Source organism: Mirounga leonina, unplaced genomic scaffold (genome assembly GCF_011800145.1).
Source record: "Mirounga leonina isolate KUSES-001 unplaced genomic scaffold, KU_Mleo_1.0 Mir_129, whole genome shotgun sequence".
Taxonomy (NCBI): Eukaryota; Metazoa; Chordata; class Mammalia; order Carnivora; family Phocidae; genus Mirounga; species Mirounga leonina.
Window position 1 is genome coordinate 49,477,495 of NW_023270323.1, and position 27,887 is coordinate 49,505,381.

Here is a 27,887-nt window from a genome sequence, read left to right on the forward strand (position 1 = left end):
CAGGCCACTTACAAATACACGTTAACTCCTAAGCATATAAATTAAATATAATAAGAAAAATCTAAGGAGAAATCTATTGAGAGACCTGCCTGCTGCATGCAGATAAAGGCTGTGCTCAGTGCACCGCATTCTTGGCTCCTTTGCCAAGGGTGCCTGGGTGGCTCAGTCGTTAAGCGTCTGCCTTCGGCTCAGGTCATGATCCCAGGGCCCTGGGATCGAGCCCTGCATCGGGCTCCCCGCTCAGCGGGAAGCCTGCTTCTCCCTCTCCCGCTCGCCCTGCTTGTGTTCCCTCTCTTGCTGTGTCTCTCTCTGTCAAATAAATAAAATCTTAAAAAAAAAAAAAAATCTTTAAAAGAAAAAAAAAAAAGACGCCTCCCTCAGGAGTGCCCACCTGGAGAAAGAGGGCTATAGATCACGTGGTCAGCTCCTGTCACGAGAGCAGGTGCACAGAGTGTTTTGGAAGCGAGGAGGAGGAGCTCTTGAATGAAATAATTCCCCATTGAAAGGGCTGTCTGTAATAACCTCTTTGTTTTGCTCTTTAACTGATGATTTTCCTTTACCTTGTTCTTCTTGATTCTCTTCATTCTCGAATTCTTTGGCTGCAAAGATGTCTTTAATGGAAATTAGGTCGTTTTTTAAGAGTTCCAGCTTCTCTCCATCGAGTGATGCTAAAAATGACTGAACCTGAAAAAAGAAATGGGTCAGCATAACTGTCATCTTTTCCCGTTAATCACGTTTATGTACAGCTGTCGTCAGGGCTCCCAGGACTGAGGTGATTTGGTGGCGTGGGGGGCAAGGCCGGGTTGAATGCTGGACTTACTGCCTATGAACTGTGCGACTTTGGGTGAGTTACAGAAGCTCCCTGGGCCTGTTTTTTAAATTTTGAAGTGAGACCCACACTTCATTGTGATCCTTTGTGAGGTAAATGAAACAGCAAAGGTGAAGTAACTACCCAGGTGCAAACAGCAGAAGCTAAATAAGTCGTGGCGGTAGCCCTTCTAGCCTCGTGGGCAAAACACATGGGCTGTCAACTCTGAATTCAAATACGAGCCCCTCACTGATGAATTGTGTGCCCTTGGGAAAATGAGGACGAAAAGCATCTACCGTGTAAGGTTATTTTGAAGGTTCAATTAAATAATCTACCTAATACTTGTAGGGGCTCCTGGCCAGCTCAGGCGGAAGAACATGAGAGCTCGATCTCAGGGTCGTAAGTTCGAGCCCCATGTCGGGTGTAGAGATTATTAAAAAAAAAACTTAAAAAAAAAGTGCTTGTAGTGAAGGTCAAGAAATTACACATATATTACGTATGTTAACATATAGAAGAATATTAATATATATAATACATATACACATAAACCCATAAAGAAATGTTTTATACATACAGATATACGTATATACTTGCTAGATGTGGGTTATTGAACCGGGGTTACAAAAACACACGAGATGCATTTTTCTCCTCCGAGATCTTGCAGGCTAGAGGAGGGAGGCCCAGGTTAACCGCTAACAGCCATGACAGATATGAATAGAGTGGCAGTGGGGTACCAGGGAGGGAACTTCAGTCCCCCTTAGGGAGGCAAGAGGGTGGGCAGGGAGAGTTCACAGAGGATGATGCTTGAACTGATATCCTCCCTGCTCATTGTCTTCAGAACCCCCCTTTGAAACTGTCCTCTGTAAACATTTGAAAATTATCTGCACACATGGCCAGTCATCCTCTGCGAATCTGAAGACTGATTTGAATTTCCAAAATGGCCAAAGTGCATGGAGAACCATGTAAAAAATGAAGTAGGGGGGAGGTGGGTGGGGGGATGGGGTAACTGGGTGATGGGCATTAAGGAGGGCATGTGATGTGATAAGCACTGGGTGTTATACGCAACTGATGAATTACTGACCTACATCTGAAACTAATGATGTACTATAGGTTGGCTAATTGAATTAAAAACAGAAAAATAAAAAAATAAAATATAGGCCGCAAGTAGAGTGCGACATAATGGAAGCTACTCAATCGCTATTGTTAAATAAATGAGCGAATGGTTTCTGAAAAAAAAAAAAAATGAAGTAAGGGTATAAAGTAGTAAGGTTTTCATGTTTTCATTCTGCAGGTCAAACACTTGCTCTGGAGGGAAAGCCCATAGACGCACCACAATGCCTTTGGAATATGTTTTAATACTCATTATGGTAGTAGATTCACACGCCAGGATAAGTGAGAGAGAGAGCATCAGGGATGCCAGGGCACCATTTTCCTAAAAATCGTAATGCATATCACCAGGGCATAATGCAATCGGCAAGGAGGCTGGGGAGAAGCTCAGCAGGAAGCCATCAACACAAAACTCATTATCGAGAGAGTTCAGCAGGTGGAAGGAAATGCGCCCTGCATGATGGCTGCCAGCAGGCCTTTTTGCTCTGACCTTTTCAGAGCCTTTTTTTCAGCTCATACACTCATGAGTAGGCCTCAGGGTCCTAGATAGACCCACGGCAGATTCCTACACTTTAGATATATTTTCCAAACAGCAGTTTTCTAGGAGTAAAATTAAAAGGTAATTATTGAACCCATGGGCTTGAGCACAACACGGGTGAAAATGTATACACAGGTGTGAGACATTATGGCTTCCCCATGGCTCCTGGAGGGTAGCCAGCCTCTGGGAGGGAAGGCACTGGGGTTTTATGCTTTGGGTATCCTTTGGGAAGGGTTCTTTTTAGCAAAGGACTCTATTGTCAGCGTCTTTCTACCACAGTATCTCTTTTGCTTCCTCCTAGTTCTTTCCATTATGCCAAGGTGATGAGCAATGAATCTTTACTTCAATCCAGTAATAAATAATCATGCACTCCTCAATAAATATTCATAGAATGCTGACTATATGCTTGGCACTGTGCTAAGTGTTGTTGGAAACACAAGGGTAGACAGTCTGCCTTGTCAATCTTTTTCCTGAAAGGGAGTATGGGGTGCCATTTTGAAGATTCTTGTTTACTGTTTTTGTTAGCTATTGAGTATAATAGCAATAGAAATTATCAGGTTTTTTTCTTAAGATTTATAGTATACCACATTGCCATGCCTGTTGCCATCCTAGAATCAATCTAAGAGAATAGTCATGATAGTAATTCCTTATATTTCTGTGCAATGTGTCAAAGTTTTAGCCAACGAAATGTCGACAGAGGTGATGTGTATCATTTCTGGGTCAAAGCTCTTAAAAAATGGGAGTGGGGGCACCTGGGTGGTGCATTGGTTGAGCGTCCGATTCTTGGTTTTGGCTTAGGTCATGATCTCAGGGTCATGAGATCGAGCCCCATGACAGGCTCCATGGGTGGGGAGCCTGCTTGGGGTTCTCACTTCCTCTCCCTCTGCCCTTCCTGCTCATGCCCTTTCTCCCTAAAAATAAATAAATATAAATATTTTTTTAAAAATGGGAGTGTACCCTCTACACTCTCTGTCCTTATGCTGTTAGGATAAAGAAGACAAGGAGGCCCTAGAGCATGGTGACAGCCAATACTCAGACCCAGGGGAGTACACAGGGCCAAAGGGATGTGCCCACACAGAGCCCACACTCCCTCTTCCAGACCACTCTCTAGGTACTAAAGTTACTAAAGTTTCCCTTCCACAGCCTGTATGGATCTCTTCCCAGGCTATGCTCCTTGTGGTGGGACCATCCACCTCTTAGATGTTTGGAGGGCTGCAGGTGCAGCTTGAACCAGGGCATCCTCACATGTGAACAGAAAGCTTCTTGAAGGGAGAGACAGCTAGAAATAAAGGGACAAGAGCAGGCAGGAGGGTGGTGGGACATGTGAAGGATTTGAGAATTCTGAATGGGAACCTGGTTTTCAAAGTCGTTATGAAAGTGTGTTTGTTGAGGTAGGATGACGGAATATATTTTCTTTAACAGTTTGTTTCAAAAGTCCTTTAACTTTTTTTTTTTTTGAGATTTTATTTATGTGACAGAGAGCACATGAGCACAAGCAGGGGGAGGGGGAGAGGGAGAAGCAGGCTTCCCGCCAAGCTGGGAGCCCGACAGGGGACTCAATCCCAGGACCCCGGGATCATGACCTGAGCTGAAGGCAGAAGTGTAACTGACTGAGCCACCCAAGTGCCCCAAAAGTCCTTTAGCTTTTAAGTATTTGGTATGTGTAGGAGGTCTAGTTAAATTTGAATTCTAAATAAATAATATTTTCTTAGTATGAGGGTATGTCCCAAATATTGCACAAGACATATTTATACTAAAAAAGTATCCATTGTTTATCAAAAGTTGAAGTTTCACTTGTCATCCTGTGTTTTTATTTGCTAAATCTGACAACTCCAGTAGGGCTCTCCATTTGTATTCTTGCCAGAGGCCTGTGAACATCAGGATGGGTCTAGTGGAGCCCCAAGATGGACAGAGTCTGGCCGCTGAATCCCCAAAGCAGGAAAGCTGCCTGATGACCAGGCACTCCCATCTTGGACTATTATAGGCATGAGGACAACTCCTACTGATTTTGACCCATATGTTTTTAGGACTTGTTTATTACAGCACCCAGTGACTATCGATACTAATCCATGAAAACATTCTGCATTCCTTACCATGAATACTACTATAAAAATCTCGGGGGGGGGGGAGGGGGCGCCTGGGTGGCTCAGATGGTTAAGCGTCTGCCTTCGGCTCAGGTCCTGATCCCAGGGTCCTGGGATCGAGCCCCGCATTGGGCTCCCTGCTCTGCGGGGAGCCTGCTTCTCGCTCTCCCACTCCCCCTGCTTGTGTTCCCTCTCTCGCTGTCTCTCTCTGTCAAATAAATAAATAAAATCTTAAAAAAAAAAAAAAATCTCTAGGCCGGGGGCGGGGGGGAAGAAAGCAGAGCTCATAGGAGCAGTGTGCAAACAGAGGGAAATGTTTGCATTTCCTCTAGGGACCAAATCCCCTTCCTAGCAACATCGGTCCTTTGGGGCTCTTTTCTAGGGACCTGGGACTTTCACAGCTGAGACCTGCAATGAAACCCACCAGAGTAGACTCTCTCTACACCATGATAACCTTAAGGGTCAAGCATCCCTGTCATGTTTTTAATAATAACACACACATACATATAACATAAGAATACATGTAAAAATAAAATGTCGACATACATGCATATATACCTACATGTATAAAAAGGCAGCTAACATTTATTGAGAACTTATTATGTATTAAGCGAGCTGCAACTGGCTTCACATGGATTATCTCGTTTAATTCTTTTAATACTCCTACGAGGTAGGTTTTATTATTATTATTCCCATTTCATAGAAATTGGAGATTGAAGTGAGATGGGTCCAAAATCATACAGCTACTGAATGGTATTTGATCACGTAATGGCTAATTCGAAATCCAGCTTTTGTAGGAGCAATTTGTGCTGCCGTGGAAAACTGCATTTTCTAGAGCATGCATTACCAGATTATCTGATTCTGAGTCTATGGGAGCAATTTCACAGCTCTTTAGATTGTAGCTCACTGATAGCAGTGCAAAATAATTCTTGTCTATAGACAGGTGAGTAGATTCTGTCTAGCAGAGGGCCAACCTCCCCTCCTGTGGAAAAAACAGGTTTATGCCCATTTGCACATTCATTTCAAAATTGCTTTACTCCATACAAATGTGTGTGTTGGCTTTTTCCCTTGAACCAGTTATAACATTCCTTCATGTAATAAGGGGGCTAAATAAATTCTTTAATTCATGTTCATTTTGCATCTGTATATGAGGCACGATTTTGCTTTTTAAAAAAATCACCCTTTCACAGTTTCACCAGAAGACTCTCCCTGATGGCTCATGGTAACAACAAGAGGAAATAAGCACAGATAGTAACATGTAACTCAATCACCTGGAGGGAGGGCCATTTCCATCCTGTTTGGTTCTTGGTGGCCTGTTACCCGGCAGAGGCCATTTTTCCCCGTCTAGGTGGGCATCAGGAATGTCTCCACCCCCTCAGAGTCCTAACTTAGAGGACGTGGCCGAGAGAGAGTCAAGAATCACTTCTCCGTTCTAAAGCTCACTTCCAACTTCCTCTTCGCATCAGAGGGCCTGCTTCTCTCCAGCCAATGTTACTGAGATGACCCAGAGCCTCTCCCAGGAGGTTCCCAGGGTGCTGCCCTGTGGGCTCCACCGGAAATACACCCCGAAGTACAGTCAGCCTGACTTTCACACGAAAGAGCTGTATGTACAATTAAATGAATCAAGAGGTTTAAACTGCTTAGAAGAGTGACTATAGGAGGGCCATATGAATATTGGCTCGATAACCCTCCCTCCCACATAGATCCTCTAAAAAAAAAAAAAAAAAATCTCCAAACCCTGCTGATGTCTGCTATTTCTGTTTTGCTTCTTGAGATCCCAGTGGGGGAATGCGAATGTGCGGGGCTGTCAGGTAATTCCCAGGTTTCTGTTCAGGAACATTCTCAAATAGAACTTTAACTCCCAGTATGACGATCCTGCCTTTGGTGGCCCAGGCATTTTAACAAATGGGTGAATAAACCACTATATAGCCCCTAAAACCGTATTTAAACCCTGCAGTCTGGAAGAAACCTCAGCTGCTTTGTTTTCACAGGGTGGAAGTGGCAGCCTGGCCTGGTAGGGCATCCCTGGTCTGGGTGCTACATCACCAAAGGGAAGCACAGGGCCAGGAGCCTGACAGCCAAGTTTCTGAGCAGCCTTCTGTCCCATGAGCTGGGGGCAGTGAGGACTGTTGTTTTGCTGGCCCTCTTGGGGCCGGGGCGGGGTAATAGCTTAGCACTGGACAGAGAGGAAGTAAGATGGCACATGAGGAGGTCATCAGGCTGTAGAATATTTGTGACCTCAGCCCAATACTAATGAGGCCCTAAAAATGAGATATTTTAATGGCAGACTTTCCAGTTTCTTTCGTGTGTAAGAAAACACATTAGTGACCGTGGTATTTTAAGCGACCAGGGCAGACATACCTTGCTTTCGCTTTCATTGGAAAGAATTTCCAGAGCTTCCAGGTGCGACAAACCTTGATATTCATCAAACAGCATCCCATAGTGGGCAGTCCTCTCGGCCGTCAGCTGCTGGGCCAGTCTCTCCTTCTCTTTCTCCTTGGCTTCCCTTAACATCTGCAGAAACACACAATGTTTGTGCCCTGGATGTAGGCTTGAAAACCTCATTTCCTTTGTATGATGTAGGGAGAGATGAGGACTGGCTTTGTCTTTGTGTCACTTAGGAATTTCTAACAAAATGATTCTTTCATTGATTCTACTGACAGTTTTTACATATTACACGTCGAATCTTACATGTTCACTATATACACAACAAAGCAAAAATTCTACCGCTTGCAAGAGGATTGGAAAGAAGCAAAACAGAAGCTGAACGAACAGTGGTTTCCGCTGAAGTGTTTTCTGTGTGTGTGATTAATTTCCTTATTTTCTGAAACACCCGAATTTTCTATAGTGAGCAAATTGATGTACACCGGGAAAGTGTAATCTGTTGTGATAGGGTTCATTGCAACTTCCGCACCCAGCCAGACCTCAGAGTAGCCACAAGTTGGTCTTTGATCGGAGTTACATTATTTTAAAAATTTTATGTGTGTGGTTATTAACCATCTTCGATGACAAAAAATTCATAAAATATAAACTCATAATGCATTCCTTGTCAGATACTTGGTATAAATAAGAATATTAGCTTATCAATTCTTGAGAAGTAAGACTGGGAATGGAGTTCCTCTCCATGTTGATCATTTTTCTCCAGTTATTTTTTGTTGATTACATAAAGAGAACAAAAGGAACACGAGTACCTCAGTCACTCCCAATTTTCTCCACTTGCTTTCTGTGATTCTAAGCATCTTTTATGTGATTCCTCATTAAGTTTCCTGGGCATTATGTTTATAGGGTTCTTTAGTATCTCTGGAGAGCACCATAAACACAGTGGCTGCCACAAGTTCACAAGGGAAAGATCATGGAAGGACAGACTGTGGTTTTTACGGGGTGTCAATAAAACTGGGTGTCTTCTCCTTCTGGGTTCTTGAGGCCATTAGCCAAAAACTCACTGGGCTTCCGACAGAATTCTCCCCTCTGTCTGTCTGTAAGATTACATATGCACGAGCTCTGAATTTTAAAATTTTCAAAACAACTCCATCAAATGATCACTGGGGATTTTTTAACACTTACAATAAAACCCAACTATTCTCACTGATCTTCCTGACTCGGCACTGGTAAAACAAAACAACCAAGCGACACCAAAATTGCTTCCTTTCCCGAGAGCCACTTCTGTCTCTAACTTTGTGCTTTGGAACAGAGGGGAAGGGATGAAATGAAGGGGGCGTGGGGAAGGTCGCTCTGGAATGATTTGGATTCACTCAGAAGATAGAGAGAAATTAAAGTTGCTTAAAGAAGAACTGGCTTCCCAGAGGATGTCGGTCTATTTTCCACCTGGAAAGGAAAAGGAGATGGTTTGGAACAGCAATGAGTGGTTGTGGTGTGGGAGTCTTCTTCCGGACAGAAGGGTAGCTCTGGAGACTTGCGTCTGTGGGTCCGGAGACCACCCCGTGCCATGCAGATAGAACACGGGAGAAGTTCAGGGAATGTGTGTAGGAACATTTTGGGCTTCTACAGTTACTCAGTGTGGATTAGGAAAAACCCAACAGACTTCCCTATGTCAATGGACGGCAGCTTCATCCTTTGAGCTGTTCATGCCAACACCCGTGGAGTCGCTCTTGCTGCCTCCTTATCTCATACCCCACGTTCCCTCCAACAGGAAGTCTGGGTTGATCTTCAGAATATCCCTGGAATCAGCATTCCCTGCCCCCAGGGCTCCACACTGAGCCCCCACGTCCTCCTGCTTAGGTAACAGCACTTGCCCCCGGAGGAGGCAGTGAGAATTGCAGCATCAGTGACCAAGGGTCCCAGATGCTGGATTCACTCAGAAGATAGAGAGAAATTAAAGTTGCTTAAAGAATGGGTGCCTGGGTGGCTCAGTTGGTTAAGCGACTGCCTTCGGCTCAGGTCATGATCCTGGAGTCCCTGGATCGAGTCCCGCATCGGGCTCCCTGCTCAGCAAGGAACCTGCTTCTCCCTCTAACCCTCCCCCCTCTCATGTACTCTCTCTCTCATTCTCGCTCTCTCAAATAAATAAATAAATCTTAAAAAAAAAAAAAAAAAGTTGCTTAAAGAAGCAATCCACGCCTCCCGTGATGAATCACCAGTGCAGCAGGGACCCTGGGGAGACCTGTCCCGGGAGATCAGCTGCAGGACTGTCCCAGGGCTCTGCCCGCCTTTCCTCAGAGGACACAGCAACCTAGGATGCTTTCACCCCATCTTCTCTCCCTCTCCCGATCCCTAGGGTCAGACGTGCATCTTAGTCTGACGGCCCTCTCAGCCGTCTTGCCCCCCACCTCCACTTTCTCGCTCAGCATTTCCCCTAATAAAATCCTCACGTGTCAAGGCCATCTTGGCCTCTGTTCCTGGGACAGCCTGCACGGGTACACACTCGACCTGGTCTCCCTGCCCTCAGCCCTCCCCATACCCAGTCTGTTTTCAACACAGTGACTAGAGTGCTCCTGTTACAGGCAGATCTTGTCACTCCTCTTTTCGAAATGCTGTAACGTTTTCCCCATTTCACTAACGGTACAACCTGAAGTCCCTACAAATGCCCTCCAGGATTTGCCATGACCTGCTCCCCATTAGTAATCTAGCCTCATCTATAACAGTTCTCCTCCCGGCTCACTCCTTTCCTACCATGTAGTATCTTGTTCTTTGTCCACACTAGACACTCCCGCCCCAGGGCCTTTGCACAAGCTGCTCTTGCTGCATGGAATGTGCCTCACTCAGATTTCAGCATGGTCAAGCCCCCCATCTCCTTAAATTATTTGCTCAACTGTCATCATCTCCATGAGGCCACCCCCCCAACAATCCAATTTAATACCTAACCTGCCCCTCACTCCTACATACCTTCTTCCTGCTCTTTTTCCTTTTTTCCCCCACAGCACTCAATCATCTTTTAAAATACTAGATAATGTTGATGGTTTGTTTATCTCTCCTCACTGTAACAAAAACTCCTTAAGGACAGGGATTTTTATCCATTTTGGCTACTGATGTATCTCAAGTGCTTGGAAGGGTGCCTGGCACATAGCGGACATTCAAAATGCGTCTGTGGAATGAATGAATGAATGAATGAATGAATGAATGAAAAGTTACTGTGTGGCAGGAAGTTAGAGTCAGTAGTGTTGTGGGGATCCATGTGAATTAGAGGTGCCGTGCTCAAGTGTGCCCCCGAATGTTGGGTACCATACTCATTGCACTTTTCTGATATGTAATTAGAATAAACATTACAGATGGCTAGTGTGGATTCTCAGGTGACATATTTCCATGAGCATTGCTCCTTACTTTTTAGCAATAGGCTGATAAAAATTGTGAAGGTGGCCCCAAACCTACAGTAATCTGGGAACCTGACCAGATCCAGTTCTCCATTTTAGAGGTGTGTAAATTTCAGACGAGAGTAGAATTAGCCAGTTTCTGTACTTGGTCACATTTCCCCCACATTATCAGTTTCTTAACCAGAATCAAATTTATATACCTACATATATACTTACATATGTATACATAGGAATGCTTATATGTACACATATGTAATATATGTATGTATGTGAATATATATGTATATATGTATATAGAAATTTTATAGATATATGAAATCTCATGGCAAAAATATTCCTACGTGCTCACCAAATATCCTTTTCCTCCTAGACACATGGCTAAACTATATTTCTCAGCCCCCTGAGTTGAATTAGGTAGATAAGTGAGAGATAGGTGTGATTAAGTTTTGGCCAGAGGAATGAGGGTAAAGTTCTAAGTTGTCCCACCTAGTCCTCCCCATCTCACCTTCCCCTCTCTATGAGGCTAGAAGTAACGAATTTTAGGATGGCAGAGTCACGGGATACGGGCTCAGAAAAGAGCTACCTGGAGAGTCCCTGGACAGGAATGCTTACATCATAGAAGCAAAAGATAGACTTTTTTCTTTTCTTAGCCACACTGATCCTTGAGTGTTGGTTTTTCTGTGTCGCTTTTGTTTTGCAACATCTAGTATTAATTACCTGATTAATATAAATCTATTTTCTTTTTTTAATGCTTTTTAAAAAAAGATTTTATTTATTTGAGAGAGAGCATGAGTTGGGGGGGGGAACAGAGGCAGAGGGAGAAGCCAGACACGGGGGCTCGATCCCAGGACCCTGAGATCATGACCTGAGCTGATAGCAGATGCTTCACTGACTGAACCACCCAGGCGTCTCTCTGTTTTCTTTTTAAAGATCAGTAGGGTGGTGGTTTAGGTGATCCTGCCAAGTCCTGACCTGAGCTATAATAGCAGAGTGGTTATATGAGGGTTACTCTGGAAGAGACAAGGGGAAATAGTTTAAAACAAAAGCTTTTCAGGAACTGCCACTCACATGGTGTCAGTAATAGTTCCTCGGTGGCTTCCTAGTACTGAGCTGTGAGAAGCTATGTTCGTCCTGCCTGCGAAATTTGCAAAACCCGGGGCTATATCTGCCGCTCCTGATTTCAGGAGAGCAAAGACAGACATGGTGTATCTGACCGTGAGGGAAGAAGGGGACAAGGGGCCACCTTGCACTGCGGCGCATGAATTGGGCACGTGCCATCTAAAAGAGCAAGTTCAGTATTAGTGTTCTATACTTGGAAAATAAGATAAATAGTATTTTTAATTTACCTGACTACTATAAGTAAGCAAAACACAGATTAAATTCTTTTTTTTTTAAAATTAAAAGCCCTAATGGAGGGCTTGAACTCATGACCCCAAGATCAAGAGTCACATGTCCTACCAACTGAGCTCTACCAGGTGGCCCACAGATTCAATTCTTCGTATCATATTTCTCAAGGAGGGTTGGGAAACTTTAAAACTGGAAGTGTGAGAAGAGAAGCCCATTCTTGCCCATAGTAAGAGCAATGTAAATTAAAATGCAAATGAAATACCATTTCCACCTATTATATGGACACACAATAATAACAACAATAACTGGCATTCCTGAGTGTTTGCTAAGAGCCGGGTACTATGCTCACTCATTTAATCCTTACATCAAAGCTATCCATAGGTACTGATGTTATACCCAGTACAGATGAGTAAACCAGGGCACGGAGGGGTTACGTAACCTGTTCAAGGTCATATGGCTAGAACGTGGTAGAGCTGGAATACATACAATAGTGTTATAAACTGAACGCTTGTATACCCCCAAAATTCACATGTTGAGACCTAGTCCCCGGTGTGATGGTATTTGCAGGTGGGGCCTTTGGGAGGGGATTAGGTCGAGGGTGGAGCCCTCCTGAATGCGATTAGTGTCCTTATAAAAGAGAGCCCACAGAGCTCCTTCCCTCTTCCACTATGTGAGGACACAGCAAGACAGCTGTCTGTGAACCAGGAATAGGCCACCACCAGATACCGAATCTGCCAGCACCTTGATTTTGGGCTTCCCAGCCTCCAGTGCTATGAGAAATCAGTGTTTGTTGTTTGTAAGACACCCAGTCTATAGTATTCGGTTATAGCAGCTTGAGTGGACTAAGACAAATGGCAAAAATGTAATCATCTTCAAGAAATTATTAAGTGAATAAAGCAAGGTACAAAAGAGTGTGGTTAGTATACCACCATTGGTCTGAGAAAGTATCTATGTATCTACGTATCTGTATATCTGTATCTCCATCTCATGTATGTATGTATAGCTATATGATAATTCTGAGAGTATCCATAAGAAGCTGTTAACAGTGTTTGTCTCCCATGAGAAACCAAGTGGCTGGGGAAAGAGGTGTATCAGAAACTCAATTTTCATTCTCTACTAATCTTATGTCATTTGAATTTAAGTCATGTGCTTGAAAATACCTATTAAAAAAGATACATAAAAATGCATTTACTTTACAGACTGAAAGAAAACATTGCAAACGTGTATAATCCCACCTGTGATAAGGAAACGGTTCTCTCCATGAGTGTCTTGGTCCGCTTAAAGCCTGGGTCACTCTCCGCAAGGACATTCATGGTTTTCTTACCGATGAATTCCAGAGCATCAAGACCACCCGTTAAGACACTTTTACCCTGCCAGTGAAATAATTGCATGAGATTAGTTTTTGCCTTTTGCTTTTCCACAGCAGTCAGCAACTCCTAGATGGCACCATTTTCAGATATTAAAATCAATGTAAAGTCACAATTTTTTCTCATTAGCTGTCTTCTTAATATCCACTTCATCCTATTTTCTTTTCCTTGGAAGGGCATATGTCATATAATTTGTAGGACAGATGATATTATTTTAAAAGGGTGCTTAGGAAAAACCAAAGCATATTGGGATAAATTTTGCTGGTTCTGTGTGTAGGAATAGATATGTATCTAAGACATAAAATTAATAGGTGATCCCACTACTGTTTTTGTTTGAAAGAATGTTAACCCAAGTAACAGAATTATGTGGAGCAGTCTATTAAGATGTCAAATACTCTTGCCAATTTAGTGAATTCTTTAATCTAGAGCCTTGGAGTATAGGACCCCCAGGCTGTGTCAGATGGCTCTTGCATACTTTCAGAAACTACTAATAACCGCCTATAATTAGTATATTCATGAAATAAGACAGGTTGATTTCCATAGACCACTGGCTTTAGAAACTGTTCGATCATACAGTTACCCTTCTGCAAATCCTCTTGTCAGCCATTGTTTTCCTTAAAAAAGAAAGATTAAAACAACCAAGCTTTACTCACATAAACTGTTCATATAACTAGAACGGCTTACATTTCTTTGCAACTTCTATACAAACACTCCCACTTCACAACTGCTCTTACACTATGCATACATCTGTGTTTTTTCCACCTTACATCAATTTATATACATTATATTTTAGTATTATGTTATTGCCTATATACATTTATTTTTTTATTTTTTTAATTTTTTTTTAAAGATTTTATTTATTTATTTGACAGAGAGAGACACAGCGAGAGAGGGAACACAAGCAGGGGGAGTGGGAGAGGGAGAAGCAGGCTCCCCGCAGAGCAGGGAGCCCGATGCGGGACTCGATCCCAGGACCTGAGCTGAAGGCAGTCGCTTAACCAACTGAGCCACCCAGGCGCCCCTGCCTATATACATTTCTAATCTTAATTATTGCTTCATTAGCAATTTAGACTTCACTGAATATACTTTAGTTGTCATTTCCATCTTGGACATTTAGACTTTGTTTTCAGATTTGGGAGCCAATCAACAGTCACACTATAAAACAGATTTTAACACACACATATTGTGGAAGGACTAGGGGATATCGGCAATGTATATTTTTGCGTAATATGGTTTATTTTCTTTTAACACCCTATGAGGGGTTACTTTGGTAAACATCACATGGGAGAAGGAAGGAAATAGGGACTTTGATGAAGGGCGGACCTGGTGGGAGGGTCTGGAACTTTGGAAAAGAAAGTATCAGAAGGTAGAAGTGAACACAGATCGGAAATGGGGGTGCTGAAGACAAACTCAGAGTGCCCTGCATTGTCTCAGGGAGACGAGGAACTCGAGTCTCATTTTTTTTTTTTTTTTATTCATGAGAGACAGAGCGAGAGAGAAAGGCAGAGGGAGAAGCAGGCTCCCAAGGAGCAGGGAGCCCAATGCGGGACTCAATCCCAGGACCCTGAGATCATGACCTGAGCCGAAGGCAGATGCTTAACCATCTGAGCCACCTAGGCGCCCGGAACTCAAGTCTCATAACCACGGCTACCGAAGGAGCTCCTCCCCATCCCTGATCCTACCCACCCCTCACTGTAGACATACTGGACTTGCGATGCTCTCTGACTGCTCAAACACATTTGCTGCTTCCCATTCACCCTACTTAGTCTACAGGGCCTCAAGTCACCAGGAGAAGAGCTGGCATTTTCTAATTCTGGCATGCCCGGACTCCAGAGTCTGGGTAAGATACCCTCACCTTCTCTTCTTCCCACATTGCTTTGTACTTGCCTGTCGAGTTGTCTCTATCTTCCAGAATGTTCTGCCCTCTTGTTTGTCAGTATATGCCCAGCATCTAGCATAGCTCCTGCCCCACAGTGAGGGCTGATCACCTTTTTTTTTTTTTAAATGAATGAATGAATAAGTTGGATAGCAACTATATTTCTAGAAAAACTAGCTGGTTGGTTTTACACGGCAGAAAATAAACCTTTTCTTCTTGTCACTGAAGACCAGCTAGGTGTGTCATCTCGGTTGGGGGGGTCTCCCCCTTTTTTCATTATTCATCAGTGTGTTGTTGCCAATAACACACTTCTTTAGGAGGCAGAAAGGGGTCTGGGGCGGGGGAATAAACAGGGTTATTTTAGGAGAGTAGGAATTGGGAGGTAGGGATGGGGGAAGAATGTCGGTCTTAGTTACCTGGAAACACTTCAGAAACATCTCGGGATGTTGTTCCCAATTCCCTACCAGCATTTTTTTTTAATCTGAATGGTTTTATCATTTTCAAATTGAAGGTTAAGAAACACAGACCATCTAGGAAAAACAGCTGTCTCAGCTCTAAGAAAGAGCCCTCTCTCCTCCCCCAGCCAGAGGCTGTCCTTGCAGCTGTTGGAAAGGACACTGTTACATCAGACTGAAAATATTCCTTCTAAGCAGCTCTTTTCTTTTAAACATAAAATATATATCTTTTGCCCTTATTATTTTGGTGCCAAGATTACGCCTACTCTGGAGGAGAAAAAGCATAATAAAACCATAATCCAAAGTTATGAGCGAGGCCATCTTTTCTCTAATGTATCTGGGTCACTGGTAAATACAAATATCAAAAGGAGGTGCTGGAAGACACAGGGGAAACAGAGCAGCAGCTAAGGACTCACTGTGTTTTGAACGACGTTGGTGATGGTTGACAGCATGCCCCGAGACCCGGATGCAGGAGAAGTGGGTGGGCTTTCTGCAGGGCTCTGATCTGTGGCCACATCTGCTAGTAGGGAGAAAAACATCCTCTTAGAGTTCATTCTGCTGCTCTGAGCTTAGAAAGCTTCCATTTGTGCACATACGGCCCAAGTCCAAAAAGCGCCCCCAATAAATGCATCACTCACTCTGAGGCACTCCATTTTCAGCATCAGGTTGGGCCCCTTCGGGAGAGCTGGAATTTACACTATGAATCCGCAGGGTGGCCCCTGCTTTTTCCTTGACTGCTGTCAATCCATGGCCTGTCAGGAAATAAAAGTATGGTTCAGGAAAACCATAGAAACCCCTGGTCTGCCAATTCAATAGCTCATGTTCCAGGGCTGTCGTGAACTGTAGGTGTCCACCCTGGTTGTAAGAGACTGCGGTGGTTAGCAGCATGGACGTATCCTCTTTACTCTTTTCTAAACTCCTCAAAACAGGCATGCATTATTCATTTTTGGATTCCTTACAGGCCTAGCCCGTCACAGACCCTCAATTCATATTTGTTGAACTGAAATCAAGTGAGGCTCATCATGTTCTCTCAAAGGGTTCATCCTTCTTTCGGGGCAGAGAGTGCAAGGTCTGGGGCTGATAGGTCAAAATTAGAAGTCCAATCGGTGAGAAAACAGGAGGGGCACCCAACGGCTCTGACAGTTGTCCTAAGCAGTAACAGTCAGGATGAAGGACACTGGCTTTACCCCAGGCAAGCGGGGCCCGCACATCCACATTCTCTGCAGCCCAGCACAGAGTATATTCGAGAACTATTTGGTAAACACAGAGCTGACCTCCTCATCCCAGCACCCCTGCCACACACACAAACAACCCCCCCGCCTGGCAGAGAAAGAGTCTTGTCTACATTTTATGGAGCAATTTTTTTTCCTCCTCAGAGGCCCCCACGATGAGCTGTAGCTTTTCTTCTCAAGTTCCCAAACTGAACACAAAAATTAATAGTCTACCGAGAGTCCTAAGTGGCTGTTTGGGTCCTTGAAGGAGCAATAGCCCGGTGTGCCCCTGTCTCAGCACGCACCTCCCCCTCAGTCTGCAGGGAGGAAGGCGAAGATTTCACTAGGAAGCCAGGCAACGTCAGGTTATTAAAACCCAGGGCAGCAGCAATATTAATATGTGGGGGAAAAGTCCCAAATCATGGCAGGATTTGAGAACCAAAGAGAAGCACCTACTCTTAGAAAGCGCTGTCACAATGACCAATTATTCATCTCCTGAATAAGAGAAAGACATGGATGAATCCCAAACCCAAATAAGAGTATTTTATCAGTTGTAACTCTACTTATCAGAGTGAACTTTTTTTTAAAAAAAAAAGATTGTATTTATTTATTTGACAGAGAGAGACACAGCGAGAGAGGGAACACAAACAGGGGGAGTAGGAGAGAAACAGGCTTCCCGCAGAGCAGAGAGCCCGATACAGGGCTCCATCCCAGGACCCTGGGATCATGACCTGAGCCGAAGGCAGACACTTAACGACTGAGCCACCCAGAGTGATCTTAACATAATCAGGGCACTGATATTTACCAAACAGAGGACTAATTAAATCCACTGGAAATCACCTGTCATTATACACTATCGAGAAAACAGGGAAACTTAAGAAATATTATTTACAATGCTTACCACATTAATTTCATACAGAAATATGTCTATATTCATGTGCAGCTCATCAGATATAGTTCAAACTTATTATCGAGTTACTTGGGAAAAAAACATGCCCTGTAACTGCTAAAACTAAGGCTGAAATTCATTCTCTCTAGCTTCCGGTAAATTCCAAGCATTTCAAGGGAAACTTACTGGAATTTCAGTAGCACATTGAAGTTAAAGGATATCATTGAACTTATTTACACACCGAGTCCATATTCCTTGCCATATTTTAAAAACATACATTTTCCAAAAGGAAATAACGTACATCCAAATCACAATCATGATTCTCATTGAGATTTCTGAGGGCTTAAAGTAAAGTAATAAATGAGTTGAAGAAGGCTGGGAGGCATCTGCTACACTTTCTTTGTGAAAGCGGTACAAGAAAGATGATTCCACATCCTTCACGCAGGGTTCAGTGAAGCTCATTGTCATTATCTCCTTCACCTTCTTTGCCCCTTTCATGTGAGGACCACGTCTGATTCTTTTCCTAGGGAAAAACAGCTTCTCGCCATCTCAGAACACAAATGATTAGGGGTATGTCTGCATTAACTGTCTCTAGAAAAGTTACTGTTTCTGGAAGGAAATACCATGTTTGTGTTCATATAAATGGGATGTGCCTGTTTAGTACATATGATACTATGCTGATACTCCAGCCTCTCTCTCTCTTTCTCTCTCTCTCTTTCTCTCTCTCTCTCTCTCTCACACAGCTTTACTGAGGTATAACTGCTATACAAAAAATTGCACACATTTAAGTTTGCTCCAACTTATTTTCTGATGAACAATTCTCTTTCCTGAATTCTTTTGTTAAAGTACATCTTTACTGCATTCTACCAGAAATAGAAAGCTATGGTTCTTCACAGATAAGGTTTAGACGATGCCACACCCTACTTTGAAGAATAACTTCTAAAACTTTACTTAGTGTGACATCTAGTGCCCAGAATAAGTAAGTAATAATATGGAGTTGTTGCCTTTTGACTGTGAGTGACTCATTCTCAGAGATATTGATTAGGTTTTACCAGTAACGGGGGGAAAAAAAACCTAACAAATACGAATAATACTCTAGTGTATAATTCATGGATTCTTTATACATCATCATGAACCCTAAGTATCCTCAAAGTAATGAAACTCCTCCAAATTCCACGGCTCTAAAAGTAGGCTATCCTTTATGCCTTGACTTATTGCACAGAAATAGGTGAATATTGCAAAGAAGATAAGAACGTTGTACAAATGCTGTGAAACTGTATCATTTTAAAGCAAATGTTAAATGACTGGCTGGTGTTTAATTTCTCACCTAAACTCTAGTTATCTAAGTTATCCTTAACTTAGGAGTCAGGAGGCTTGTGGAGGAATTTGGGTTCCGTCATTTGTTAGCTGTGTGATCTTAGCGAGTTACTTCACCTCTCTGAGTCTCTACTGTTGTGTCTTCCCTGAAAGGAGGATTATAACATCTATCTCCCAGGGTCCTACAAGGCCAGGAGAAATACGTGAAACCCTTGGTCCTGGCCAACATTTATTGAACAGTTACTATGTCCCAGGCATTGGACTAAATATTTTTAGTCTAGTAAATTATCTCATTTAGTCTTCTCATTATGAGGTAAGGGATATTATTATTCCCATTTCACAGTGGAGAAAATGGAGATCTGGTGACATGTAATCGTCTGCCGAAGGTCGCAAAGCCAGTAAGGGGCAGAGGCAGGATTTGAAGCCAATCCTAACTCTAGAATTTACACACTTAGTCGTTATGTCATATTTAGAAAGTTTTATATGCCATTTACAGTTGATAAAATGTCATTTTAGTCCCATTTCTATAACTGCTTAGAAATCAGATCCTTGATCAGGAGCTTTCTTATTTTTAAAACACTAGCTTAGGGGCGCCTGGGTGGCTCAGTTGGTTAAGCGACTGCCTTCGGCTCAGGTCATGATCCTGGAGTCCCTGGATCGAGTCCCTCATTGGGCTCCCTGCTCGGCGGGGAGTCTGCTTTGCCCTCCGACCCTATCCCCTCTCATGTGTTCTCTCTCATTCTCTCTCTCTCAAATAAATAAATAAAATCTTAAAAAAAAAAAAAAAAAAAAAAACACTGGCTTAGGCTAAAATTACTTGACTTACCTTACCTTGACTAGAGAGCAAGGTGAAGGTCACCTCCGGAATGGAAACTTCCTCTAATCCTGCCCCTTTTAGCCAGGTCTTGGGTCGGCATAATGTGATGTTTTTAGGATCACCCCCATGCTGTGCAGGCACAGATCCTAAGACATGGTGTGGTGTTATCTTATACATCCAGTTTCATTTTTTTTTCTCCAAAAAGCACTGCGATATCACCAAGCCATTATTTTGTGAGTCCACCAAGATCAAAACCCAAGATCAAAACAAATTAAAAAATAATTTGTTGGTGGTGGGAGGGTCTCTCTGTCCAAGTGGTAACTTAGGGAAGCAACAGCAGTTCTCTGCATCACCCTGGATGACTGGCTAGCGCTAGGAGTACTTTCTACTGGTCCCCTACAGTAAAGCATCTATAAGTAGGGCATCAGCTAGCTCATCCAGAGGGCTCCCTCTCCACTTTAATTTTTTAAATATTTTTTTATTTTAATTTTATTTTTTTAATTTAAATTCAGTTAGTTAACATATAATATATTACTGGTTTCAAAAGGTAGAGGTCAGTGATTCATTAGTCTTATATAATACCCAGTGCTCATTACATTACATGCCCTCCTCAATGTCCATCATCCAGTTACCCCATCTCCCCACCCCACTCCCCTCCAGAAAACCTGTTTGTTTTCTATGATCAAGAGTCTCTTATGGTTTGTTTCCCTCTCTGATTTCGTCTTCCCTATGATCTTCTGTTTTGTTTCTTAAATTCACATATGAGTGAGATCATATAATTGTCTTTCTCTGATTGACTGATTTTGCTTAGCATAATACCCTCTAATTCCATCCATGTCATTGCAAATACTTTAATTTTTAATATAATGTTTCTTTCATTTCATTTTCTTTAAAAAATGGATATATAAAAAAGAAACTAAAAAAATCTTATAATCTCACTTTCCTGATATAGCTGGTTGATTTTTATTTTATTTTATTTTTTTAAAGATTTTATCCATTTATTTAGAGAGAGAGAGACAGAGAGAGAGAGAGAGTATGTGTGAGTGGGGAAGGGGCAAAGGGAGAGGGAGAGAGAATCCCAAACAGACTGCAGGCTGAGCATAGAGACTGACGTGGGGCTCCAACCCATGACCCTGAGATCATGACCTGAGCTGAGATCAAGAGTCAAACACGCAACCTACTGAGACCCAGGTGTTCCCTGTGGAAATACTTAAGACCTGGAAAAACATATTGTTTCTAAAAGACAAAAAGGAAAATTATATGCAAACAATGAATCCTGGAACACTACATCAAAAACTAATGATGTAATGTATGGTGATTAACATAACATAATAAAATAAAATAAAAAGAAATAAAAAAAATAGTGTTAAAAAAAGAAATGAGTCAATATTTACTTAAATGTACTCAAAATGTGATATTAGGTCAACTGGCCCACTGTAGTTCAAATGAATTCAACTCTTACACAGTTATACGTAAATTACATATTTAATGAGGCACACGGCTACGTTTCATTATATCTGCTGTGATGAAGAGGTCCTTCAAAAGGAAAAGTGCTTGGCACTCTTAAAAGACTCTGACTCTGCCTTCCTCCCCATCCCCCCCAACCCCCCATTTCCTTCTAAAGATAATAGCTCTTATTTGTTTGTGATTCTTTTCATAAAAAAATTTAAAAAGCATATACGTGTAAGTGTTCTGGACCTGGCCTCTTCCACTTCAAAATATACAGTGGAGGTCTCAGCACGTACAGGTGGTGGTGGGGGCTATCTATGTATGCTGCTCTTCGCATTAATGACTCAAAAGAGTCATCCTGACCACCACGCCCCCCACCCCCAGCTCCCTAGGGGGCAGGCGGAGCCTCAGACACAACTGCATTATAGTTCAGCTTCTCCCAAGGCCCAGTTCTGCTTCCCAATCTTTGACTCTCCTGCAAGGCTTCCTCCTGAGAGCACTTCACAGAGAGACTCCCACGCCCTAATCTCTGCTTGGGTCTCTCCTGGGCATCCGATCTAGAACACTGATCCGCTTCATTCTTTTTAACGGTTGCATAGATTATTCTTCCAAATGGCTAGATCACATCTTAACCTTCTCTGTGGATGGATACTTGGGGTGTTTCAAGGTTTTCACAGATGCTGGGTGAAGTCCCTCACCCTCCTTCAGGTCTTTGCTCAAATATCACCTCCCTGAGGACTAGCCCTCACCATTTTAAAACCTTACGATTTGGGGGGACTACCTCCCAAAATCTAATTAACATATATTAATTAACATATAATATATTACTGGTTTCAAAAGGTAGAGGTCAGTGATTCATCAGTCTTATATAATACCCAGTGCTCATTACATTACGTACCTCCACTTTATGATTTTGGGGGACTTACCACTTTCTAGCCCTCTTTATCATTTTCCTATTCACTCTATGTATTGTTTATCATCTGTCTCCTTCCATTCACTCGTACATAAGCCCTACTAGGGTGAGAGGGTCTTTGTGTCATTTGCTCGCTGCCTTATCTCAAGTGCCTAGAATAGTGCCTGGCACAATAAGTATTTGCTGGATGAATTCTACATTGAACATCTTCATATATATTAATGACTTTTTGCAAAGGATCAACAGAAGTGCTGGGCTAGAAGGTATGTGCATTTTTCAAATTTGATAGTGCTAACTGGTCTTCTGAAAGTTGCATCACTTTCCACTCTGGGAGGGGGAGGTTTGAGGAATACATAGTTTAGAAATATTTGCTGCATCTCAGACTTCTATCAAGGAATTGAAGATAGTATAAAAAGTTGTGAGGAGTAGTTGTTTAGAAAAACACACAGATGATGTTGCTTCACTCAACTAAAGCAAAAAGAGGAGCCATTCAATCTTCCTTCTGGAAAAGTCTTCCCTCTCCATAATGATGGTTCGTGTCCACTCTGTAATCAGTTACTCACTTCTTTTTAGGTTCAAAACTGACAAGAAGTGTCTCTGAACTGATAGCATATGCCTGGCCATCAAACAGACTCATGAACTCCTGGGTCTTATTCATAGATTGTAACTGATGGTGAACAAACTCCATGCACCAACCTATAACCTATAATCTTTTGTATTGATGACCCTTGAGAATTTTTTTTTTTTTACATATTTTATTTATTTGACAGAGAGAGACACAGTGAGAGAGGGAACACAAGCAGGGGGAGTGGGAGAGGGAGAAGCAGGCTTCCTGCCGAGCAGGGAGCCTGATGCGGGGCTCAATCCCAGGGCCCTGGGATCATGACCTGAGCCGAAGGCAGACGCTTAATGACTGAGCCACCCAGGCGCCCTGATCCTTGAGAATTTTCACATTATCAGCGATGTCACCTTCAAAAATGAATCCATGTGATATCAATAGTGATTTACCCATATAATAGTTCTCATTGTAGTATGATTTTGACAAGTTTGCCAGTCTCTGGAATAAATGCTATCATTATTTCTGACAGTGCTGGTAGAAGGGTTTCGTTAAAATGTGCAGAAGGGAAAAAACTGTGTGACTTGGAAGAGGGTGGGACAGGGGAACAATGGTAATTTTGAAAAGGTAAATATACACATCAGATACACCTTTTCCCTATACAGGTAGTCCTGTATAGGGTGTTTACACTTATAAAACTGTCAAAACTACAATTTAAAAAAAAGTAAACATTTAGGGCTTTTGTAATATCTAGAAATAAATTGCTCTATTCTACTATAGGATCTTTATGTTGGTATATTTGTATATGTTTCAGCATTGTCGACTTTCATTTTGATTGTCAGTTTATCTATCATTTAGCTTAGCAATATAGTCTAGGAATAAGTCAGTCTCTAAGATGCTGGTGGGAAACCACATCTGGTTCTTACAGCATCACTTTGACATGATCATCAAAGTAATAATTTTTTTATACTTTCCTTTCCCATTCTGGTTTCTGCCTGGATCTTAAATAATAACCATTTTAATTTCATTTTCTGAACTTGCCCAAAGGCAGGGGCGGCAGGTGATCAAGTTTTCTTAGAATGTGACAGCGTAGCTGTGGATGAAGCTAATGCAAGAGCTACAGGGTCTCCAAAAATAGTTGTTGGCTGAGAACTTTGATTTCATATAAGCAGTGGGGAGGTTACTTTTTCTCATTTTCCCTTAACCTTGGGGTCAAAGTAGTGAGGCAAAAAGACAAAATATAAAAATACAGAGCAGCAAAAAGTCAATCAGTTTTTTGTATTTTCCCGTTTAGCACAGGGGTTTATAAGTATCTTTTTCCTTCTATATATAACCACAGACTATGGAATCATCATGTTACGGAAATTGGAAGGAATCTTAGAATTTCTCAACTTCCCCCACCCACACTTTTCCAAATAAGGAATCCGAGTCTGAAAGAGGTTAGGTGCATGGTGTTGCTAGTTAGTCACCATCCTCTGTGATCACACATTAGTAACGGTGAGGACAGGGCTCAGGTCTTTATGACTCCTGGTCCAGTGCTCTTTCCAAGAGAGAACCACCTTCCAAATGTTTCAATTCTCCACGTGCTCTCCTGCTTACTCCACACAGCTCGAACTACTATGATTGTAGTTTTTCAACAAGTGTAAGAAGGTTTCAGGTGGGGGGATAGGTTAGCCTGGTGATGGGTATTAAAGAGGGCACGTTCTGCATGGAGCACTGGGTGTTATACGCCAACAATGAATCATGGAACACTACATCAAAAACTAATGATGTAATGTATGGTGACTAACATAATAATAATAAAAAAAAAGAAGTATTGGTTTCTCTTTCTGGTTGACAGCTCTGTGTTGTGTTACCGACTAGGTGTTTTGCACTCCTGTCTGCAACCAGAATTACCCTGGGGGTAACATGAGGTTTCTGAGCCAGAATCGATTGCGATGGAATATGTGGTTATTTTCTTTCTTTGTTTTCCACAGGCAATTTATAAACCTTCAAGAGCTCATCTACTGCTGTGAGTGCTCTGTTTTCCAATATGTTTCTTTGCCCTGTGATAATAACCTATTAGTGCTGCAAAGTCTTGGGCGGATGTTCGGGCTGTACGTGACAGAAGCCGTGCCTGGCTTGCTTCTCTCCATCCCTGGGTAGCAGGTCGATATGGACGACAACCCAGGATGGCACCCATAACTTTGTAAACCCTATTCCAACCCTCTGTTTCAGGCTGTGAGCTTGGCTGTGGCACCTCTCCATTTGTGGGATGCTTGCAATCCCTATTATCTTTTGGGGAGCCAACTCCCAACCACCACCAAGGTTTTCAGCCTTGGAACCTGTAACTTCAGCCCCCCCCTTACGCTATAAGCTTTAGTTCTTTCTCATGTCCGCAGAGAGATCCTTACCCAGTTTTAAAGTATGTATTGCTATTATTTTAGCTACTATTGTAAGACACACATGTCTTGACCAGAAATCTCCAAAATAATGCCTCAGGAGCAACTTACGGAGGGTAATCGGGGTTATTGCTTTTGCATTCATTGGGTGATAACCAATGGTGAGGAAAAAGTTTCCACTCTACTTTTCTTTTCTAAAGATAGCTCCAATTTGTCTAATAGGATTCTCAGAATAGGCATCAACATTTCAAAATTACTTTGAGCTCTCTCATGTGCCCTTTGGACATTGTGGATGCAAATAAGAGAAAAATGTCAAGATTTAAATACTTCTAAAAATCCCAGCATGTAGCTAGAGGCATAAAAAAAGTAAGTTTCTGGACTTTGTGGGATAACTGAGGAGGACTTCAAACAGAAGAGGGAAGTGTGGTAGGTAGTTTTGAGAGAGTGCCCCCTAGTGTATACACCCAGGGTAATCCCCTCCCCTTGGAGCGTGGGCAGGATTGTGAAAATGATGGAATTTCACTCCCATGATTAGGGGACATTATATGGCAAAGGTGAAGGGATTTTTCAGTTATAATTAAGGTCCTTAGTCTGTTGAATTTGAGTCTGTCAAAGGAGATCATCCTGGGGGGGCCTGATTTCTCAGGTGAACCTTTAAAAGGGATGAGGCCCTTCCTGCAGGGAGAGATCTGAAGCATGGGTGAGATTATCCTCTGAAACAGGCAGCCTGTAGGAGCTGTGAGTGACCCCTGGCCAATAACCAGCAAGACAATGGGGGTGCCAATCCTACAACCTCAAGGAATTGGATTTTGCCAACAACTTGAATAACCTCGGAAGATGGTTCCGGAAGACCCTGGATATCACACAAGAACACAGCTGGCTGACACCCTGATCTCAGCCTGGTAAGTCACTCGGCAGGGAACCCAGCTATTCCCTACCTGAACTCCTGACCCACGGAAACGGAGGCAGTCAATGTCTATCATTGTAAGCCTCTAACTTTGTGGTAATTTGTTATACAGCAATAGCAACGAATACCAGAGGTTGTACTGAACTTCATTCTGATATTTTATGGGGCGATGTGCAAATGTCATACAATCGTAGAAACAGTCTATCTGCACCAACCATGGAAGGGAATATGGCACCAGTGACTGGCACAGTGATCCTGTTGGTCCACGACAGTTACCTCTCTAGGCTATTCCGGATCAATTACTGCACAAAGCTAGGGAAGAACCACCAGACATTTTAAGTAGTTGCAACATTAACAAGATCCAGCATTTCTCATCTTCATGGTGCCTTAGACACAGGGAAACTTCAAGAGTAACAGCAAATGCAAAGACAGCCTATAAGATCAACACACTGACTTCAGATCAAATTAAAAGATGAGTGCCCCCCATGATGAGGTGGGACCCACCACAGGAATCACATCCTGCTTTTTAAGCAGTAAATCTAGCATCATCTACTGGTTACACGTGAACCAGGTAACAAAACCCAGAGGCTGTGGAACTCAGTCCACTGACCACGGCCGCACCGGGCTCTCTTTGTGCAAAGGTCGGATTACAACAGGACACCTGAGAAGATAATGGATGGTAAATTTAACAGGCAAGCTGTCGGTTGGTAGACGGAAAACTTTGTAAGGATCCAACGAAGCTTGAAGTCAAATGGTTAGGTGTAGCCGCTGACTGATGAGAAACAATAGCAAACACACGAGCTTTTGGCAGACCAGGTCCAGGTAGGGGCACCTGTAAGTGTACCCAAATCTTCTGACCTGCGACCCATGGGGCAGGTGATTTCAATGTTTACTGGGGAAGGAGCTTATATGTAATTTTTTAATGAGAAAGTAAATCCTTTGTCTATAATAGAACTTTTCGAGGCACCAAATTCATTATAGGCCAGGACATTTCTGGACACCATTATTACTCCTGGAAGCACCCAAAATACTTCATGTTTTATGACATAAACCACGAGGAGAGCTGTAAAATTTGGTAACCATATTATTTACTGTTCTATGAGATATCAAATGTCAAAAACTTTTGGACTCCACAGTTTTGGGGTCAGAAAGCATGTCACTCCTACATGCTGTGGGTGGCAAGATCCATGTGAGACCCACTAAGAGCTCAAATGTTTTCCTTAGGAAGCAGGATGCCTCCAGGCACCTATCTTCACTATTGAAGAGACTCTGTCCTGTTCAGAACACAAAACGGGCCCCTCTCCTGTAACTTGGCTGATTTTTCCATCTGCATAGGTAGTATCCACAGCACCCTGGCCCCTTCAATTAGCAACAGAAAAAATCTGCTCTCCAGGGTCTCCCCAAAGACCAACATTATTTGACCACCATCTCCTTCTTGCCAGAGCTCCCTGACATTCCAGACACGAAATAGAGGAATGTAGTCTACCCATTCTTGCAGGTAGTCTATCCAATTAGATATCTGGCGCTTAGACTGTGACCATGGCCCATTGGAGTGGGACAAAGGCTCTTCAGCCTTCCTATCCCTCCTGCTTTTAGGAGTAACAGCCATGGACTACACCTCGAGTACACCTGACTTAGATGATCTGAAAGCTATGTTACCTGCGGCTTCCCCTATCCTTCTCCTCGCTCTCCACCTTCAAGATGAAATGCCTTTGCTAAATCAGCTTAGACATGTTGATGTTACACCTTCAGTTTTCACAAAGAATGCCCATGAGAAATGGTCACATGAAGAATATTTTCACACACCTGTTCCGATGAAGACATTGCCCACTATATTTTCTCTTTGTATATACAGAGCCAATACAAGAAATGTCTTAAAAAATGTAACACCAGGAAAAGAAATTTATCTAGATAAACTAAGTTTTGGTTGATCATTCCATGAAAAATTGATAATCTACTGGCAGCCAAGACACTCAGAGTCAAGGTCAATGCTCAATTACAGTAACTCTACCAGCCTTGGGATATATATTCTATATCCTCTGTCCCTGCATATTTATTTATTTATTTATTTATTTATTTATTTATTTATTTATTTAT

The 27,887-nt window shown here is 42.6% G+C and overlaps 1 protein-coding gene across 3 annotated transcripts in view; it reads right to left on the bottom strand.

Moving 5' to 3' along the window:
• Positions 1–27,887, bottom strand: part of FAM114A1 (family with sequence similarity 114 member A1) — a 68,457-nt gene that overhangs the window by 19,133 nt on the left and 21,437 nt on the right. The window contains exons 4-8 of one of the 3 annotated variants that reach the window (XM_035005131.1): positions 15,989–16,102; positions 15,767–15,867; positions 12,888–13,022; positions 6,899–7,051; positions 561–684 (exon numbers count right to left, since the gene is read on the bottom strand). In XM_035005131.1, coding sequence (XP_034861022.1) covers positions 561–684; positions 6,899–7,051; positions 12,888–13,022; positions 15,767–15,867; positions 15,989–16,102 — 627 coding nt within the window. Of the gene's footprint in view, positions 1–560; positions 685–6,898; positions 7,052–12,887; positions 13,023–15,766; positions 15,871–15,988; positions 16,103–27,887 lie in introns of those variants that run through there. The other 2 variants (XM_035005130.1, XM_035005132.1) reach the window with 2 other exon arrangements.